The sequence below is a fragment of the Pholcus phalangioides genome, unplaced genomic scaffold (genome assembly GCF_987345545.1).
Source record: "Pholcus phalangioides strain wild (caught in Gottingen) unplaced genomic scaffold, Ppha-v1.0 ptg000037l_1, whole genome shotgun sequence".
NCBI classification, from domain to species: domain Eukaryota; kingdom Metazoa; phylum Arthropoda; class Arachnida; order Araneae; family Pholcidae; genus Pholcus; species Pholcus phalangioides.
Window position 1 is genome coordinate 3,365,923 of NW_028301624.1, and position 21,279 is coordinate 3,387,201.

At 38.4% G+C, this 21,279-nt stretch overlaps 2 protein-coding genes across 2 annotated transcripts in view; one reads left to right on the forward strand and one right to left on the reverse strand.

The window, feature by feature from the left end:
• The window catches only part of LOC149065921 (uncharacterized), a 30,276-nt gene extending 20,745 nt beyond the window's left edge, over nucleotides 1-9,531 (forward strand). Inside the window, exons 7-9 of the mRNA XM_089253362.1 lie at nucleotides 3,690-3,781; nucleotides 5,792-5,941; nucleotides 8,989-9,531. Coding sequence (XP_089109488.1) covers nucleotides 3,690-3,781; nucleotides 5,792-5,941; nucleotides 8,989-9,218 — 472 coding nt within the window. The 3' untranslated portion in view covers nucleotides 9,219-9,531. The remainder of the gene's footprint in view (nucleotides 1-3,689; nucleotides 3,782-5,791; nucleotides 5,942-8,988) is intronic.
• Nucleotides 9,532-13,014: 3,483 nt separating this feature from the next.
• LOC149065922 (uncharacterized) overlaps nucleotides 13,015-21,279 on the reverse strand; it is a 40,345-nt gene continuing 32,080 nt past the window's right edge. Inside the window, exons 3-5 of the mRNA XM_089253344.1 lie at nucleotides 18,462-18,517; nucleotides 16,731-16,908; nucleotides 13,015-13,678 (exon numbers count right to left, since the gene is read on the reverse strand). Coding sequence (XP_089109470.1) covers nucleotides 13,491-13,678; nucleotides 16,731-16,908; nucleotides 18,462-18,517 — 422 coding nt within the window. The 3' untranslated portion in view covers nucleotides 13,015-13,490. The remainder of the gene's footprint in view (nucleotides 13,679-16,730; nucleotides 16,909-18,461; nucleotides 18,518-21,279) is intronic.

Consider the following 21,279-nt stretch of genomic DNA (forward strand, 5'->3'; position numbering starts at 1 on the left):
AGAGAATCTCAAAGGGGTGGTAAAATTAGTAGTGCCTAGGGCTGTGACAGCATGAAGTTTGTCTCTGCTAAGAGAGGGTCCAGGACAAGAGTCCCCCTCATAAATAAACCCCCAAAATGAAAATCCATGTTAAAAAATTACCAAGTTCTGCTCAAATCGTGTAGGATGAAATAAATTTTGAAATCATCGAAATCTTTCTTGTAAAGTAAAAACTTTTAACATTTCAGCACGATATAAATAAATTGCAGTCACAAGGAAATCAAAAATCTTTGTTGCAAAATGTATAAATCAGTATGAAAATATGACTCGATGAATAATCAATAGGCAAAATCCAAAACCAAAAATCGTTTTGGATATGTCAATTCCAAAAGTAATTAATTTGATTAAAAGTTAGTTTACTTTCGTCGGTTGTTTGGCATATAACTGGCTATTATAAATAGGACACATCACAAAAATTCAAAACGTTATAACTCATTAAATATTCATCCGATTCTAAAATGGAAAAAAACTTTTCTATATCAGTTTTACGCAAAGAATTGTGTGTTATAAATTATTTTGTGGTTGATAGTTATCACCCTGCATACTTGTATAAGGTATAGTCACAATGCGAATGTTCTAGTTTATGAGCATAATATTAAAAAAAAAAAATAAATACACACACATTTCCATTCTCTTGATGCCATATATTGATTTCCATATATGCAAAGCAAACAATGAAAATAGAGTTTTTTTTTCCATTACTCCTCATAACAAAGAATAACGCAGCCTATTGGAAACTCTAAAAATTAGATGAATCTAAGGCTGTCGTCTTGTCATATGAGCAGGACTTCCACTTGTCCTACTTTTTCACTTTTTTACCAAATCCTGTCAACAAAATTTGTGTAACTTTTTTTAAATGAAGTGGGAGTCATCAAAATATTGCCAAGAGGTTGTTCAAGTATTATGTCAGCAAATTTTCAGCTATTTTTGACCCCCCGCCCCCATCAGCAAAACTCTGACCCCCCCCCCCCCCCTGTCAGCACTGCCCTCTACTTCCTAACGCATATTGGTGTGATCAAAAACGTACACGGGAGGGGGGCATAGGGGGTTCATGCACCTTCCCACCCCCCAGATGAAAAAAAAGTTTAAATTTCAAAAGAAAATACCTTTATATGCTGTATAATCTATTTCTGTTATTTTCAATGTTATTTGAAGGTGTAAGAACTCAAAATTTGTCCTTAAGAAATTCATTGTGACACCCTTCAAGCCATGTATGGTAAACCCTTCACCTGCAGACCAAATGTGGCCCTGAATGTTATATGATGTGACTTACCCCCCCTCCCCCCAAACCGAATTTTGTAAAAATGAACTCAGCGGCACATTCACAGATCACTTAAATGACCCGTGGCACAATTCCAGAGCATTTAAGTGGCCCGTGGCATATTCAAAGATCACTAAGTAACCCGTGACACAGTTCCAGAACACCTAAGTGATCCGTGGCACATTTAGAGATTCCCTTGAGTGGCATGTAGCACAATTTTTGAGCACTTAAGCAGCCCCCACTGCGGTTCTACATCACTCAAGTTACCCACAGAACATTCCCAGATCACTTAAGTGATTCGTGGCATAATTATGGATCACTTGAGTGATGCGTTGCACAGTTCCAGAGCACTAAAGCAGACCGGGCACATTTCCAGATCACTTGAAGGATCCGCGAAACATTTAAAGATTGCTGAAGTGGCTTTGTAAGGGATTTATTTATCATTAGGGAGAATGTTAGTTCAGGCGCCCACAAACTAATGAAAGATTTTTGTTGTTTTTTGGCGCACAGAGTAGAATGCCATTAAGAATATTTTATATTTTCATAAAGGGTGGTTGGTGACGTAAGCATCATCCAAACCCCCTCTCCCCCATCATCAAAAGCCAGCAAATCGGAAACCCCCTCCCCCATTGATGCTGGGGTAATACTTGAATGACCCCCAAGTAATACAAATGTTCTAGATTGCAATTAATGATTGTTGCCAAAGCAAAAGTTGTGTAATTTTTTAGGTTATTTTGGGTGGGGGGGGGGAGTTGTATGTGTACCATTTCATTTAGTTTACTTACTTTTCTTTTTCTTAGTTTGAGAGTTCAAACACTCATTTGGTGTCAATGTTTTGAATAGTCATTAAAAACTTCTGTTTCGATGGGGACGCGGTAGCCCAGGTCGATAAGATACTCCCCTTATTAGAGGTGTTGCCAGTTTGATACCCAGTTTGTCCTTGTCAGAAACCATCCTGACACAGGGTTACAACAGAAATGGCGATATGACCACAGGAAAAGATTGCTACCTCAGGGAGTCCCACATCGAATGGTTAGCGCATCAACCTCTCGGTGAGGGTAAAAAAAAGCAGCCATTCAGAATCAGTAATAAATTGTAGATTCCAGTCACCCTTGTGTGCAGAAAATGACAGCGGTGAGACAAAAATGATCAAATGATCTGTTTGGATGGGAAAACAATTTTTTATTTACTACTTCATTGTCTTCGAGAGTAACTAACATTCATCTCTCAAAATTATTTTGCAAATGTTGTGTATAGGTGAAACAACAGTTTGCATAACAAAGCAACTGGGTACGTATGCCCATTCTAGGTTTGGTGACTCTGATAACATTCAATTGTCTTCTGTATTTTTAGGGCATCCAGAGGCATAAACAGTGTTTACAAAGCTCTGCAAAAGAGCTAGAAATGGATGTGCTTAATTTGTCAAAAAATGGTTTCACTGGCATTGGGTATCTGGACTCACTAATGCTGAAATGAGAGGGTTCTAAGAACTCTCGAGATGTATCAGGATTGCCAAAATAAAGAGGAGAGATCAAGTTAGATGGGATATCTCAGAATTGTGCCGCTGCATGGGTTAATATACATTGATGTCAGTTTTAATGTGTCATGTGATTCTCATGGATCCTAGCTTAAATACAAAATGAAACCATACCACAAAATGAGATGTATAAAAAATATATGTACACCACACATATAATTATGTGCTTAATATATACGTTATCTTGGATTGTTGTACTGTATGTTCCAGTGCGGTTCATTGTGATTAGAGCAGATGATGAAAGTGGCCGCCAATTTTTTTAAGCCACGTGGCCACTCAATATTCCATATTCTTAGTGATGTGATGCAGTGTTCTTTTGGTGATTGTCCCGATCATAGCAGAAATGTTATTCTTCAAATTTTGTAAGAGTGAGGTTTGCTTGTGCACACTATGGTATTCACCCATCCTTTGGGAAATGCTTCCTATACCTCTGTGAGATGTGAAGCAGGGTGTCTCCGATCCATCAATGTTCAATGTATACACTGTTTTTCAGAAAAAACCCCGTAGAAATAAATGAAAGCTTCTGAGGTCTTAAGATCTTGGGGCTTATCCGTCCTTGAACCTGTCTGTTACATTCACAAATTATTCAACTATTCCACTGCACAAAGCTAGAGATTGATATGGTCCAAATATTTAGTAGCTGCATGCATCAACTGCAGAATTAATAGAGAATTTTTTGGGCCGTTTCTATAAGAATCACCCTGTATATTTTGTGTATTTCCTTCTAAATTTTTTTGATACTAAGTTTAATACCAAGCTTTTTTTTGTATGCCTATATTATGTCGGCTTTTATTGTTTTGACTCCATGATTTGAGGTATCGTATGACAAACACAGATAAAATTCTCTTTCAGGAATATGCCTGTGATAAAATATTTTGATCCTTCGACTACAGCGAGCGTTTACATATTGCCTCCAGTGTTTGTTCCTGAGTTTAATCCCACGAGTGAGTGTATTTATACTATAACAATTCATTGTTTCATTCCATTGTTTATAATTATTTCATGCACAATTTTCTCTTACCCACCAAAATGCGGCAACTGAACAAGTCATAGATGCTACCATTCGCGAGAAGTTCCCTGGGGAAATTTTCAGTCGTACTAATTTACTGTTATGGGTCTGGTTACTCTTTTAGTTTGCTGTAGTACGAAGATCTTAAAAACAGATGAGTCTTTAAATCTCACTTCAATTGATTATGCTTCACGGTGTACAGATCTTCCAATCTACATGGCTGATTGTTTGCTCAAATCACTCATAATTTTCTTTTTAAACCGATAGTATTTCGAACTATTAACTGATAATAGGCTGCGTAAAATGGACATTATCCATTTCAAGAAACCCGGTTTGTTGTTAGGGTATATGAAGTTTATAAAGGAACTACAGAAACAAAGCAGAAGAAGCACTTCTCAAGCACAGAAACACATCACAAATATTGTTAGTTACACTCTTAATGCCACACACACACAATACTTTCAAGTGATCGATCACACTTTTGCATTCATTCGTTTTTGCCGCATGGACATCAAATGGATCCAGCTTCTAATGTTGTTGGCAGCACAGTGGTGGTCAGTTAAATTTAGTTTTCTGAGATTTTTCTAACTTTGAGGCTAAATGCAAGCCGATCTCCCATTTGAAAAATTCTCTCCACAGATAGCAGGCAGACCAACACAAGACTTGCGTAGCATGAAAATTCAATCATATCTACCATCTTCATTCCAAAATATAGAAGACATATGGCAGCATCAGCAAGAACATACATTCAGTAAACCACAAAAATTATGGGGAATGTTAAGATGTCCAAAGTCACTAATTAAACAAATCAGTAAAAAAAAAAATTCAGAAACACGGTGCAATATGAACTTCTCCACACTGCCATGTGCAAGACTGAGTCCGTTGGATGGAATTGGTTTTAACTTATGGATCATGTGATTCATGAGACGAAGGCCGAAAGCAACAGTGCCAAGTTGATGACAGATTTATTAACAATGGCAGTGCATTTTTTATTTCTTTTCCCTCATTTTTTTTTATTTATTTCATGTATCATAATTATAACATCCCATAGCGTTATATGTAAAATGTAAACAGTGATATATTTCTCAAAACTCTGGGCTGGGAGAGAATTTTAAGGGGGATTTTCATGTTCAGCAACCCAAAATTTATAAAAGGTAGCTACTTTCATTTCGGTAAAAAACAAAAAGTGAAAAATTGTTGAACAGTGTAATCAGTATCGCTGCAGCATTTCTTGACCATGTTCAAAGCCTGATTTACGGAAACAGTTCATGATCATCTGTTGCGAAACCGTTTTCCAAATTTTGCTTATCTTTATTATATGCTATCGAGGAAATATTCTTTCATTAATGTGTTGCAAGTCAAACTTACCAATTCTTTCCACTCTTAATGATGACAAAAAGATTAGGATTTTGAATATTTGATCCTATAGGTTGAAAAAAACATAATCAGTAATAAGTGGTAAACATTCCCAATGCACTCCGGCTGAACGATGTTAAAATGAGAATTAAATTATCCAAAAAAAAAAAAAAGAAAGAGTAGGGAAAAACAGAATTTTCAAACTTTTATTTGCCTTTAAAAATTTGTTGTTTGACAATTTGATTGAGAAAAACAAAGTCTGGCTTCTTGTAGAATTTTTGCAAAACTAAATTTTCTCACATACATACAAAACTTTTTTTTCCCTTGTGCTTCGAATTATCCAAAAAATTTGAATTAAGCAAGACGTTTCAACATTAAATTATATAGAAAACTTAAGGGGGAGTTCGTGAAAGTTTGAATAATCCAAAATTCATATTGACTTAGTTCTATTATACATTCTTTCAAAAGGGTGTCTTGGAAGCATTTGTAGTCGTTTTGGGGTAGAACTTACGTAATCCATGAATTAAATCTATCTTTTATATCCACTTCATATCTGTTATCATGTTATTTACTTTCAAACTCTTTATAGATTTGCATTACATTAAAGTCTGTGGAACCGTTGAAGAATTGGGTGATTCAGTTGTCAACACAGTGGAGGATATATGTGAATGGTACCAGTCGGATGGCAGTGAGAAATCACTCCAGAGGCTCCTGTCGTTCTTGACCAGTGCATTGCCAGGTAATTGGTTTCACACCCATCGTACAAGTTAAGCACCATATAGGTCATGTCGATTGACTTTCAGTTTCGGCTGAGTTTGTCATCGTTACTTAACAGTTTATTAAAATTTAGCTTTCTAGATTACCAATGCCTTTGAGCAGAATTAGTAATTTCTTTTGTCAACCGGTTTGGCTTTGAAACATTGCTTGATGATTATTGTTTATTCCGATTGACCCAGAAGTGATTTTTCTATATCTAAGAACATCCAGAAAGCAAGTTTTATTTCTAAATATTGTCACTGCAGTTCTCAGATCACATTATTACACACGTGTGTTATATTTGCTAATTCTTAAACAAGATGTTGCCACCTTTTTTATACATTCTCTACTATATGTACTTGGCATGTGTTCATTATGTCTAACAGAGATGCTATTGACGCACTATAACGTGTCAAATACACAAAATTTCGGAAAAAGGATGCATAAAAATTTTCGCATCACTAAAATCACAAGTGTGTAAGCAGTATCGGCTTTTGGGGGGTACAAAGATCTAATTCTGCACAGATAGTGTAAAAGAAATTATTTTATTCCAATATTTTAATTCTCTACAAAAATATTTTTAATTTTTTATCTTGAGGTTGGGGGGGGGGGGGTAAGGGAAGAGCCCCCTTATAATCTCTCGCCAAATTTTGCTTTTGGTGAAAATCCGTGTTTGGAACTTGCGATTGCACAATTGTAATCGGCTAAAAATGTGATTTTCTAAAGATTTCAAATTTTGAGTTGGCTATTCATTTGAAAAAACTTCTGGTTGCCACAGCGATCAACACGGCCATAACTGGGCGGGACAGGGATGACAGGTGGGCTTATTGTCCTGGGCTCTGGACTAGAGGGGGCATCAAATTCACTCTTTATAACTGCTTCTTCTACATTACATGGGTGTGCCAAAATGTGTACCTGCCCCATTTGAGAAAGTATCTAGTTGCAGCGCTAGATAGATGGCACCACCTACTGAACACAAAACATGCCAAATGCTGGGCACACACACACATAACCACACTGTTAAGTTTCTCCAACACAAATCTGGCATGGCTCCCATATTTAGGTGTAAAAATATGTGGTAGTTAAATGGCGAAAGATCAGAATGGTGGACCATCAGGGAAGGAAAATTAAATCATTTTACCGGGAAAGCCAAAGTATGAATAGAGAATGAGAAATAAGTGTCTGAGAGAGGAGAGAGAAAATCTAATATTTGCTTTAAATTTGATCAGAAAATATTGAAAGTGCTAAGATTTTTTTTAACAAAATGTAAAATCAGTCAGAAGAGAATTTATACATTGATTATTAGTAAATATATAAATGTGCAACCTTCAACTGTTGATTAAAGTGGATCCTGCTTATAACGTTTTTCAAAAAACTGTCATAAAAAATGTAAACAGGAAAACACTTTAAACAGGAAATATTAATGAGAATTACTTATTGTTAGGAAGACGAAAATAAGTTGTACTAAGTGGAAAAACATTCTAAATGGGAGAAACGTTATATAAGCGGGATCAACTGTATATTTGTTTTAGATTTATTACATGTGCAGAATTCCATATGTTAAATTCTCGGTGCTAATGAGCTTGTTTGCAAGTTTTTCCTACTAGTAGAAAATGAAAGTAAATGAACCTTTGGATAGAACATATTTTTAGAAATGAATTGCTTGATTCAAACAGATACCTTCTCCTATTCCAGAACATGACCCACCGCTCAGTCTAAACGAAGAAATATAAGCAGGTGATCAAAGACCTGGGGCATGCTGGAAGAAAATTCATAGAGATAGATACCAGTGAATTAGGGGGGGGGGAATAATTTTTTTCAAGACACATTTTTTTTGAGAAGGACCCACTTTCACTCAAAAAGAACCCAGATTTTTCAAATAACCTGGGTCTCGGGTAAATTAGAGTCCAGTGGCATCTCTGGTCTCAGGAAATCTAATTACCTGCCACATGAATTCAGCTCATTTATCTCTCATTATAATCGAATTGTCGTCAAAGTCTCTAACCACCAATTTCGAACTTCTGTTGAATATCTACTTTGATGAACAGTGATTGCGGTGATGTATTGCAAAAAGGCTAAATTTCTCCTGAACTAGAACACTCTTAACCTTTGGAAGCCTGCAGCCCAGTTTCATTTATTTTTGTAAGTGAAAGGCCTGGTCAAATTCATGATTAATGGAACAAGAATGGGGGAAAAGGAAACGGCAGGCCCGGTATGAATGATGTCATGGCCCGGCAGTTGAGAAACACTGGTTTAGACTCATTCAAAAGGGTGCGACGGACAAGATTTTGGTAAATTTGAAAGATTGTAGCTAGAAGGGTATTTGGGGAATTTGAAATTAAAAATTTTGGTTGCAGTTCGATTGAAACTTTGCCAATCTTTCAGCACTTTTAGCTCACCATTAAATTCAGATATTCCAGTGAAAATGGTGACAATTTATATGATTTTTTCTACTTTTTCCAAATATGTGCTTAATTTGGGTGTAAGTTTTTCAGAAACTGTGCAAATTTAGTTTTTTCAGACATGACATATGTTTCTTCCATATCCATTTTCCACCATAACTCAAAAATGATTAGAAATAAGATAGGTTTGGTAGGGTGTTTATGTTCCACTTATGCTTGTCTATCACCGATCATTTGGTAGAATATTTGCAGTTCACCCAGGGCCGTCTTAAGAGCATCATGGGCACCCGGGCCAAGTGATGTTTTTGAGGCCTTGCCTGAAAAAGTATCGAAAATTTTAATCACTTCTCATTGTTGTGAGGCCCCTGGGCCATACATGGTTGTGCCCATTCATTAAGACGGCAATGATGAGTTCACCCTGTATATAGTGAAACTCCTATATAATGATACTCAATGAACCTCAGAAATGTATTATTATAGATAGAATAGCTTAACACTATGAAAAGTGAATTGAGATCAAAGTGTAATATATAATGTATAATCGATTATGGTTACAGAGAGTATGCTTATGTATGATGCTTACTGTATCTTATACATATTTACACATATATTTTTGAAATTTTCACAGGTGTTGCAGCACACAGTGTGAAAAGCTCGCCATACATCATGTGTCAAACTGTCTCTTCCCTACCGTACATCGACAGGTTGACTCCGACTGTGGCTGTAGCTATGGGTGCTGGTGGCAAGAGCGCTGCATGTTCTGATGAAGTGGGCCGGCTAGCTGCAGAACTGTTGCTTAATGGACGATGGGATTCCGAAGTGCCACAGTCTTTGTTTAATGTAATATGGCATGCATAATTCAGACAAAATTTGTTGAAGGCATCTGGTTTTTTTTTAAATTCCGAGTTCTTATTCAGTCAAAAGGTTATCACAATGTAAGTAACTTGAGTGTGTGTTTCATCGAGAAAAAATTCCATTATGTAAACGTGTTGTGTGTTAAAAAGATATTGAAATCGCTGCTGTGAGAATCACAGCATAACATCATGATATCATGAGATAGATTTTGTACAAATGCTTTTTTGCGCAAATTATGTTTCACATTAATTGCTTATGATTGTAATCAAATTCTGTTAATCATCGATAATAATTAAATCGCTTCACTTATGTTTGATTTGTGATTTAATTTTTGAAAATTTGTTAGCCATTGATAAAAGTTGTTTTTACACAGATTGTAAGACAATAGAAATGTAAGATTTTCTAGAATATTCTTTAGGAGAATACATTCTCTAAAAGGACTACTATTATAAATAACTTGAGAACATTCTTATTATATTCTCCAGTTATTTATAATAATAGTCCTTCCAGAGAATATTCTCAATATTTGTAATAATATATATTATACAGGTTTTGAAATCATAGGTGGCCCGCTGATACGAGACCACCAAAAATAAAACTAGTGGTCTATAGGACCAGTAGCAGAAAATCCCCTCCTCCCCAGTGATACATTGATCACAGAAAAACCTCTTATGGGAGAATCGCTGATATCAGTCATTTTATGTCGTCTCAGCAATTTAAATGGAAGAAATTTTTTTTTCCCTCGTAGGAAAAGAAAAGGTGGGAGAGAAGCTCATCACACACAAAAAAGCCCATCTTTCTTGGGGTGGATTGGTGGTTGACACCGACCTTCTCTCCCATAATCCTTTGCGCCGCAAAAACTAATGTAAGCTCCTTCGTCAGTCATCTTGAATCAAGCACTTCCATTCAACCCACGTAACCAGTGATAACTTCTGGAAAGAAGAGGGGGGGATTACTGGCATAAACTAAATGTCATGTGAATGGTTTGTAATGAAAATCCCCGTTACCGGAAACTTCCCGGGATGTTTTATTGCACATGTGAACAGGGCTAAAGAAATCATCAAGCTGAAACCACCGAAGCTACAAATATGAAATTTGGTTAGTATTTTTGTTATATGTAGAGACACACTAAAAATGGATTTTTCAAAATTCAGGGGGGTGGTTTAAAGGTTATATGGAGTAATCATCACTGAACCGATATCGCTGAAGCTATAAATATGAAATGTAGTCAGTAGTTTTATTTTATATGATGTATAAACAAACTAAGGAGAGGCTTTTCAAGTTTCAACCTGGTGTATGGTGTGCGTGGGGGGGGGGGGGAGAGTTATAACCCGCTTGAAAAAGATTACATGGGGCAATCATGGCCGAAAATCAAAACCGCTGAAGCTATAAATTTGAAATTTGGCCAGTGTTATATTTTATAATGCCGGGACTCACTAAGATGGAATTTCTGCAAATTCAACCCCTAATGAGGCGTTCAAATGTTTATTGAGGGAATCATTGCTGAGAGAGTAATTTTTGGATTACCAAATCCGTGCAAGTGAAGCTAGTCCAAGCATAAAGTCAACCGCCCATCAATATTCTCAGCTGGCAAGAGACCTCTGAGTGCTGTAATACACATTTTGAGAGAATTTTTTTTATATAACCACCTAAAAGCACCCAAGCACTGAAATGATTCCTTAGATATATTTTACCTTCATTATCTAAAATAACAACCCCATCTGGTGACAACATGCTAATTATTCCATTCCTTAGTCAGATTTCATTGCAACAACCTAGTAATGTAAGACCTGTTAACTTGGATACCTCCCTATTTTGAACGGTTTCTAGTAGAACAAGCGATAATCTTATTCCTCTAATTTGGTGAGATTTTAATGGAGCCGTGATTGTGTCCAACTTGCAAGGAGAGGGTCCCAAGGCGATGTATTCAAAAAATTTTGAGAAAAAGTTACCACTGATTCTACTCATTTAAATATGTACGAAAAAAAAAAATTACCGGAATTATTATGAATCACTCAAAAAAAATTGTAGATATTACTGTTTTGAATGTCAGTAGAGGCCAGCCCCCTCCCCCCTCCAGCGTCCAAGGTGGAGTAGACTGATTTAATGTGTATATATATATAAGAATTGACATCATCGTGCCCCTCCCCCCCAGACTTCCAAGTCTATCTCCGCCTATGCACATCACTCACTTCACTTCACACCACTACATGCACATGCAGACTGTTGGATACACACACACAGTTACACTTCCGGCACAACTCACTAGGTAGTAAATCGCCCATAGATGGTGATAGACCTGAGTTGTGCTCGGTTTGAAGGAAAGCCGTAGAGTTGATAGTGTGACGTCATTCAAGCAACACAATGATCAAGTATAGCACTGACAAAGGAAGAGAAAAAGACTAGTTTTTCACTAGAACAGAGAAGTTGGAGGAAAGAAGAGAAAAGAAATGGGGATAAAAATTTTTTTATAGATATCGCCAAAAAGCGTGAGAGGGGAGAAAAAGAGGGAAGAGTAGCCAACTGTGTTATCATTTTTAATGATTTGCGGTTTAATAATTGCTAGAGCCGGGGACGTTCAGGCAAAATGCCACAAATACATCTTTTTGTCTATTTTCTAACTGTTTTTTTGCAAAAATGCTTTTTTTAGTGCTTATTTTAAGCATTTTTAGTTCTTTTTTTTTTGCCCGCCTATTTTGACAAAGGATGTCACCCTTCGCTATCCATACGAAGGTTTTGGATGCCGGCTGTTTGGACGCTGGCTGATGCGAAGATGAATTCTGTGCTCAGATGGCAAAATGTTATTTCACTTTTTCAAAATTTCACGAGAGCAAATTTGTAAACGATACTTTGCCAAAATATGTGATACTTTTTGTTTTATTGCAATTAGACTCCGTTGGTTCCTCATAAACCGAAAGAAATTTTGCCACCTTTCAAAATTTTGACGAATGAGACTCCAGAATGCGGACAACTCGATTTTTTGGAAAAAGTGACTTGTGACATTTTGCCATCTGACCACAGAATTTACGAAAGAAAGCTCTTGCGGAGAATCGAACCCACGTGCGTCCACACTACAAACACAACGAACATCAATCTGTCCTTAGAGCTCGTGTGCGCTGAACGGGACCGCACTCTAAGGAAAGATTGATGCTAGTTGCCTTTGTAGTCTAATGCGCTCACCTGGGAGAGTGGTGGACTCACTACCGGTTCATTATAGGACGTGGGTTCCATTCCCCGCTAAGGCAGTTCCTAATTCATCTTTGCATCAGCCGGTTGTTGAAATATCCTTCCTATTTTTGACAATTTTTAGTGCCTAAAATTCCGGGCTCTAATAATATTGCATTATACATTGTCTTGTTTTTATTTGTTTCTGGGTGAGGTGAATGTAATTAAATTTTATAACTTTTTGAGGACGACACCTTGGGACCCTTTCCTTGTGAAACAGGTTTTACTGTACGCATAGGTGCAGTTCACATACTTGAAAAATTTGTAGTTTATCACGTGATGGTAAATTCCGCATCAGAGAAAACACGTCATACAAATAAAAGGGAAAACATGGGGACATTTTTTTTTAAAATTTCAATGGGCGACCATATACAAATCCCGTTTTTCCAGGACGAATTTTTTCATACCTGATTTTTTTTAGCAATGATTAGCCACTTTGCATGATTTTGGCATCATATTTGGCGACAATTACTGATTTTTCGTACTTGAAATCCTCATTCCCCATATTTTTCCTGATAAACCGGAGTTGGCCTAAAATTGTAAGGACTGGGAAGAGTATCTTCTATTCAAACAAACCACAATTTGAGGACTTTTAGGGATTTTTCTATGAAGATGCGAGAAATCGGAAGAATCTGATTTCCGACCGGAAGATTTTAATAAGGCTGACAAATCGGAAGCATTGGCACCTATGCTGTACGTGTAGTGTCTTCGATTTTTTGCATGAAAGAAGCAGACAAACACATGTTCAGTGATGCTTTTATGAACATTGAAGGTGAGGTTGGAAATGACATCTGTACATGAAATAAAAATGGCTTCAAGGTAAACCTTTGTACTCTCCGCACTCTATGTAATTGAGGCAATACAATCTTTTTTGTCTCTACGCTAGAAACGATTGGATGATTGTCTAAATGTTTATATATATACGTATACATTTATATGTCTTTGGTGGAGGGGGGGGGGGTTATTATTTGTGTGGGAGCAGTTTGTGTGTTTGAAGATGTGGCAAGACGAGAGACGCATGCGTTACATTAACGGTTGACACTCGATCACTCAGCGCAAGAACGTCTTTCCAGTGAATGGCAATCTCTGATTCGTTAGTGGCAGCCGCTTGTTCTTCCGGATCGAGCAGACGCAGGATGTATCTACGGCGACCCAGTGTGGACGCCATGTGTCGCCCGTTGTCCTGCCGTACACTTGGACCCAGGACTTCTTGGGTCTGCAGATGGAGCGGTAGTCGTCTGTGGAGACAAGAAAGAGATCCAGGTGAATACATAATTATGATGGCTGTTATAGAAAATGAAATTTTCAATGTGTATTCAGTAGGTGGTCTATTTTCTATGTTGGCAGTAGTTGGAAGTGGTTTTGTGGGTTTGCCAAAGTTATAGCAGGTTTTTTTTTAGGGAAGCCTGTCACCATTACGGTTGCTGGTGTCGAACCTTGATGAAGGGGTTGAATCGGGGTAACATTCATCTTTACCGCACACCAACCCCTATATTACACAGCTATACGATAATTTCCAACCAGTGGAGTCGGGTGAGAAACGTAAGCGTCATCTATCGTTCGGCCCGAGGCTCGATACGTAAAGAACTTGTTCCTGATCTTCTTCCTCGGATTTGAACCAGTGGACCTTGACGGTAACCTCCATGTTGGAAGACGAGCGTCTTACCACTGCGCCACTACTACTACTATACCACACATGCACCTCGTCCACATTCCTCTGCGGCATTTCTAACGAATTGGTACATGTTGGAATGTGCGTATCAGTGTTGTGAACATAATGTGAAGTTTGTTTTTATGTAATGCTTGTTATAGTGAAGAGTAATTACTATGAATTAATTGTAGTAATTAATATAGTAATTACTGTGTAAATTGTAGGTTTGTTGCTCTCTGTGGCGATTTTTATTAAAGTGGAGATCAGAGTGGCTCTGGCGCCACTGCATCACAGACTGGTCACATTCTTGTATCGAGTCCACTGTATGGTGCAGACTCTCTATTAGTGTTTGCTGCTTGTTTTGATGATTAATGCTCAATTTACCGGATCTTCAAGAGCCAAAGCTTGACAGGTGACAGATAGTGGCGTCTCAATAGAGAGTAGGAGTGCATGGGTCTTAATGCATGGATCGGGGACCTCATGAAAGTGGGGACCAGGTTAAAACTTTTTTTCTTTTTATTGTGAGAACATGACAAATTAGTACAAAAACAGTAACACAGAACAAAAATACATACATTCAATAAAAAAATAAACATAAAGTTAGGAACGTTTCACTCTGTGACCCCAAGGGACTGTGATGTCCTTCCAGAAGGTCTATAAGAATAGTCTATCTGTTAGTCAAGTAGCAACTGGCGTTACTTTTTTCAAAATATAGTTAACTTATGTTAGGGTTTCGTGGAATTTTTTTTACTAAAATGTTAATATCTTGCAATTACAAAAATTCTCAAAAATAATTTAGATTCACACAAATACACAGGGTGATTATAAAAAAACTATCCCGACATATGGGCCCCTAACTATCATACCATTCACAGAAACTGAATGAAATTTTGGCATAAGGTATTTTGAGGTATGCGCTCAAGAATGATATGGAAAACAACAGTGTCACTCTAACAGTTACGGTTACTGTGAGAAAAATTCGAAAATATTAAATGGCAACACCAAGTTTTTTGTATTGGAATGCGATCTCCATTGTGAAAAACCCTAAATAGCGTTCGAACGGCAACTGTTGCATAAAAATCACCGGCGGTAGATAGGCTAAAAGTGAGGACAACCAATAAGGACAGAGAAGCAGCATAAAATAAAGCATTTTATTGTGTTTCACAAATTTTCCACATGACCAATCAGGCTGGAATCTCAGCCGAAGAAACGGTGTGACGAATGAAACGAACATTAATGCTCTGGTGCACGGCAAAGTCCTTTTTACTTTTTCCTTGCCTAGCTCCGGGGATTTTCGTGCTACAGGTGCCATTCCAACGCTATTTAGTGTTTTTCAGTATGGAGATCGCATTCCAATACAAAAAACTTGGTGTTGCCATTTGATATTTTCTCACTGTAACCGTAACTGTTAGAGTGACACTGTTGTTTTCCATATCATTCTTGAGCGCATACCTCAAAATACCTTATGTCAAAATTTCATTCAGTTTCTGTGAATGGTATGATAGTTAGGGGCCCATATGTCGGGATAGTTTTTTTATAATCACCCCGTACATCAATGCATCATAATTATTGCACAATTGCTTCATAATTTGTCTCTCTTGCGAATAAATAAATGTTGAAATTGGAATTCGTATTATTTTTCATGTGGTTCATTGAGTGAAGAAGATTTAGTATTTTAGGAGCAGTGAAACAGAAACTTAAATAATGTTTTGTTCACTCTTGGCACTTGATAAATATTTCTATATCTACTTGATGTCCTATTACTTTTCATTGTTAGCCATGTGTAATTTACTGTTACAAATTTTATAATCCTATATATAGATTTCCCTTATGTTAAGAGTGTGACACTCTGCTGTCATTGTTTTTAGAGTTAGTACTTGTTATTATTGACCTTACTTTGTTGTAAGTGTTATTTAATCTTTGTATGTTTATATCATATGCCCCACCCCAGGCACAAATTCCATATGTTATTAGTGAATAAATTCATGTATAAAATGTGTCTTTTAGGAAGTTGTTATCAATTGTATTTTTGAGTTTGTATAGGATTGCTATATAGATTCTAATTTTCTTAACTATTTTTTCACACTGTAAATTCCATTTCAGATCATCCTGTATTATAATTCCTTAGTAGTTATAGTTATAAACTCTTTCTATTTCTTTACAATTACATTGTAGGTTCAAATTTCATAACAGTATTATTTAAACCAGGTGTTAATCTTAAGTCCTCTTAACGGTGAGTTTAAGATTCACTTGCTCACTCGATCATTCATCCACTCATGTCGAACTGTTGTCGGTGAATTTTCTAATTGGTGAATTGTTTCGGTGAATTTCCCTAGAGCTGAATTGCATGGTGGTGAATTTTCCTGACACGTCTCAGAAGAGACAGGGCAACAACTTTCTAATTGAGTTTTTTACGACAGAGGTATCTGTCTGTATGAAAATTTGGATTTTTATTTTATTTTGCCACAAAATATATTTTCACTCTCAAAACTGGCACAGAGTGATTTTTGAATACATTTTGAGCATTTTTTGATTTTAATATTAACCATACTTCTACGACGGGCGGTTGATGAGATAAAGGACGCATTCGGACTTACAGGACACCCTGTATCCGTTGGTCATAATCATGCTCGACTTACCCGAGAATCCTTTACACTGCTTTCCTGGCATCCTACATCTCGTGACGAAGACCCACGTGTCCGGATGCACCTCGACTGATTGCAGGTCGACGTTTATGCCAGCCTCGAGCAGTTCGAAGCTCTGAATCGAACTGCACACTTCTACCAGCTCGATCTCTTCTGTTAAGAACGAACGCTTCTGCAATGACATGGACATAAGAATATTAAGTAGTTATATTAGGTGTGGGAAACACAAAGTTCTTGCCAGAAATTTATTGTTTGCAAAATTTACACAGAAAAAAAAGCAAGAAATATCTTACGAAGGGGTTGTAACAACTGGCTGTTGCGAAGATGAATTTTTTTGGAAACAGTTGTTAAAACCTTCGTATGGTAACGGAGAGTGACGTCATCCTTGCATAAAAGTCGCCATCTGGTGGCAGCGTCAGCAATTGTGAGCTTGGCCTGAGTCATGTCCGCCCGTCCTTGTACTCAAACAAGTAGGCACATATATTTCGGCCGACGTTCGACCGGTGGCCTTGGTGGCCGGCGGGGCTTTCCTTTTTCCAACATGGCCCAGCCGTAAGGTGACCTGCTTATATCCCACAAGGGACAGAGCGGGGGGCCATGTTTGGTGCTTGTACGGTCCCGTCCAGCGCACACAAGCTCCAAGAAAAGATTGAGAGATTAAATTGCCTTTGCAGTCTAGTGCGTTCATCCGGAAAGTAAACGGACGTGGGTTCGATTCCCCGCAAAGTCGGTTGAATTTTCTCCCTTTCCAAAAAATTCATCTTCGCAACAGCCAGTTGTTAAAAACCTCCGTATGGTAGCGGAGAGTGACGTCATTGTTGCAAGAAATATCTTTTCGGAAGAAAGTCATAGAAAGAAGATTTCATTCCACACATGGTGAACCTACCAGACACACAATATGACCTTCTTAATGTATCAGTGTGTGTCACATGACACACTTTTTTTTTTTTGCCGCTCTCGCACCGGGCAATTTTTAGCTGGGTTGTCATTTGTCAATGGGGAATGTCCATAGTAAAAACAGTATCTCTTACTGTTCTGCAGGGCCCCAACTAGATACTTTGTCCCCCGGGGCAAACCGGCATTTTGGTGCCTCTTGCGATGTAGAAAAAAAACAGTTAAAGGATGAATTCGGCGCCCCGTTTGCTTCAGTGCCCGATGCACCAGACCCGCCCGCTCCCCACCTAGTTGCAGCCCTGCTGTTCTGGGCACTTACGATGGACAGAATCTTTTCCTAAGACAAAATTTATCGCGGTTGCCGCACTGTTTGTGGAACCAAATGATGTGACGAGTTTTATATTTTTCAACAGCGATTTACACGTCCCGTATTAAGTTGTAAGCAACGAGCAAAATTGTGCGAACTACAAGAACACACTTTAACGTTTCCAACACGATTGCGATTATGTAAATTAGACTGTAAACACGACTACTGCAGATCGTCTGGTGCTACCTATCATTTATGGCACGAACTTTGTACCACACACACTATGAAGCTTCTTTTTCTTTCTTTCAAACCGAGCACAGCACAACTCAGGCCTATCGCCATGGGCAATTTACTATGAAGATGTGAATTATTACTATTAAGATGTGAATATCACCGATTCCGTGACAAAAAAATGGAAAATTTTCATTTTTCACACTGGGAACCCGTCAGGGAAATGAAAATCACTGAATCTCTCAGGATGACTTTTACGTCTGAAATGAGAAATGAGACCATACTGCACTTACTTGAGCTTGTTCGCTTTCCTGAGTCCAGATTTGTTCTCCTTGCAGAATTGAATCAGCTGCAAAAATGAGAAAAATGGAATTATAAAATGCTGAGTCACAAAAAATTATTATTATTGGAATGTTCTGATTAAATAATCCATTCTTAAATTGAAGAAAAAAAACTTCCGTCAAAAAATCAGTATGATGTTGGATCGATTAATATGGCTGCTAAATGATCCGATAACCATCACCCCCATGCTTATAAAAGGATATCCGAGAGAAACTGACGTGTCTAGCACTCGCGATTACTCTAGGTGTCCATTCTGAGAGAGCATGCGCATTAGAGACAAATCGATGTTCGAGAATTGATATACACTTATGTGCAAAATTAATAGAATTTGCACATTGTGTCTATTTCCACAAAAAGTACTGAGCCAAAGGTAATAATAATGCCTCCGAAAAAGTATGCAAATATTCAGTGTCGAGTGCGTAAGCCTACGCGCGCGCGCGCGTGGCTGTGACCACGGAGGGGATGATAAGGGCACGAGGCGTTTTCCACGATTCGTGTGCTCGTACTCCTCGGTGACATTTGTTGTGTTTCCCGCAAGAGTTTGGTAAATTTTATAAGTTAATAAGCTATCAGGTAAAATTAGTAGCCACGAATGTATGGATGACGGAATTAGATGGAGAATCTGTTGCGAAACAACGGGGTGGGTGGACTGGATACATCGCTTAAGTGAAAGACACTATTCACACAAGGAAACGCACGTCCTTCATCATCACACTTTATTTACGGGAGACATTCCACTTAACATGTTGCCAAAGGGCGAACTACAATACTCTTCATGCTTTTGGCATAACCAGCCATTATAAAGGCTTCACTTTTATATCGTAACACTCCTCCTTGCCAAAGCATGACGAAAGGAAAAATAACGTTGACGCGCTTCATCCTCCTTGCCTGCAGTTGGTTTGCTGCTGCTTGACTTGCGAGTCTTTGGCTCATTCTCTTCCTTCTCGTCTTCTTCGGCACCTTATCTACGTCGGACTCAAAGTTCTTCGATTTCTTACCTTGGTGACCATCACCGTGTTTCTTGGACGGAAAAACTTCATCCTCCTCTTTCTCTCCAATACCATTTCTTCGTCCTTTTTTGTCTGCCGGCCTACGGCCTTTCGCTTCGGCAACTTTGATTCGTAATTTGAATCCGAGCCGGTGTCGTCATCACTGTCCTCCTCCTAGTGTTCGGAACCTTCTCGCTCGTCATCTTTAGCTTTTGTCATCGTCGCGCTGCGCTCGCGATTTTTCGGACTGGCTTTCACGTCGGCGGTACCATCCTTGTCGGAGTCGTCGTCTTGGTCGCTTTCCTTGGCAGCTGCTTTAGCGGGTCTCTCGCGCCTTTTCCGACTTGAGTTATCGTCGTTATCAGTCGTCTTCTTAGCCGATCTAGTTGCCCGACCACGTTTTCTGGTTACCGGTTTCTCTTCAACGACAGCGTCACTCACTTTGCCAGCATCCTCAACAGCCACTTGTTCTACTTCTTCCTTCATAGCTGCTTTCCATATTTCTGCATCAGATGATTCCATCGCTTCTTCGACGGTGGCGGGATCCTCGATCTGAATATCAGCATTAAACTGCGCTTCATTGACAGCTTTGTATGACACTGGATTCCCATAAAAACTTGTATGTCTTCTTTGTCTGTTGCTTCTTCTAACATCTGGAGGTTGATTCGCAGTAGTTGTAGGCTGTTTCGAATTTCCAACCATTTGCTCTGCATGCTTCAAGTTGGGCAATGCATCCCTTAGAGGGGCTCCAGGAGGTGTCACTTGTACTTCTTGATCATTTAGATTGACTATTAATTCACTTCCTTTCAACTGACAATCTGTTTGACTCCTCCTGAATGGAAAAACAGTCTCATCAAACCTCACATTCATACTGGGGAAAAATATGTCTTCGTCTACGTTCCACAACTTGTATCCCTTGACCCCTTCAGGGTATCCAATGAAAACGCATTCTTGTGAGCGCTTTCCTAACTTTCCCTTTACTTGCGTTTTATCGATGTGCCATACGCTTTGCAACCAAAAATTTTAAGATGACTAGTTTTGACAGGTATTTTGGTCCATAGTTCTTCGGGTATACTTCCCTGGATAGCTTCAGATGGGCATTTATTCCGCAAATAACAGGCGTTAACGACGGCATCTGCCCACAAGTTGTCTGGGACCTTCGACTCTAGAAGAAGGCATCTGGTCATATCGAACAGGGTGTGATTCATCTTCTCAGCTACCCCATTCTGCTCTGGAGTTCTAGGGACCGTGAGCTGCCTCGATATTCCATTCTTGTTCAAAAAATCGTCAAATTCACGACTGATGTATTCCCCTCCATTGTCGCTTCGTAGAGTAGCGATTTTAACTCCATGGAAATTTTCAATAGTCCTTTTGAACTCAATAAATTTCTCGAGGACTTGACATTTGGATTTCATAGGCTTCACTACTGCATACCTTGAGTAGTCGTCAACAAAAGTGACAATATACCTTGACCCACCTTTAGATGTAGGCATGATAGGTCCTGTGACATCACTATGAATGAGCTGAAGTGCCCTCGATGCACGTTTGGTCTCTCCTTTAGGGAAAGGAATTTTTCTCATCTTTCCAAGGGCACAAGTAGAGCAAATATTTCCATCTTCCATTGCTTCTGCACAACTGTTGACAGTGTCATCCTGCTTCATGAGCTTCTTCACTGCATTCAAATGAAAATGTCCTAAGCGTCGGTGGATAAGATCCTCATGCCTTGAGATATGCGCTTTATAAGTCCTCGCTTCTTCAACCTTATAAAGTCCCACACTTC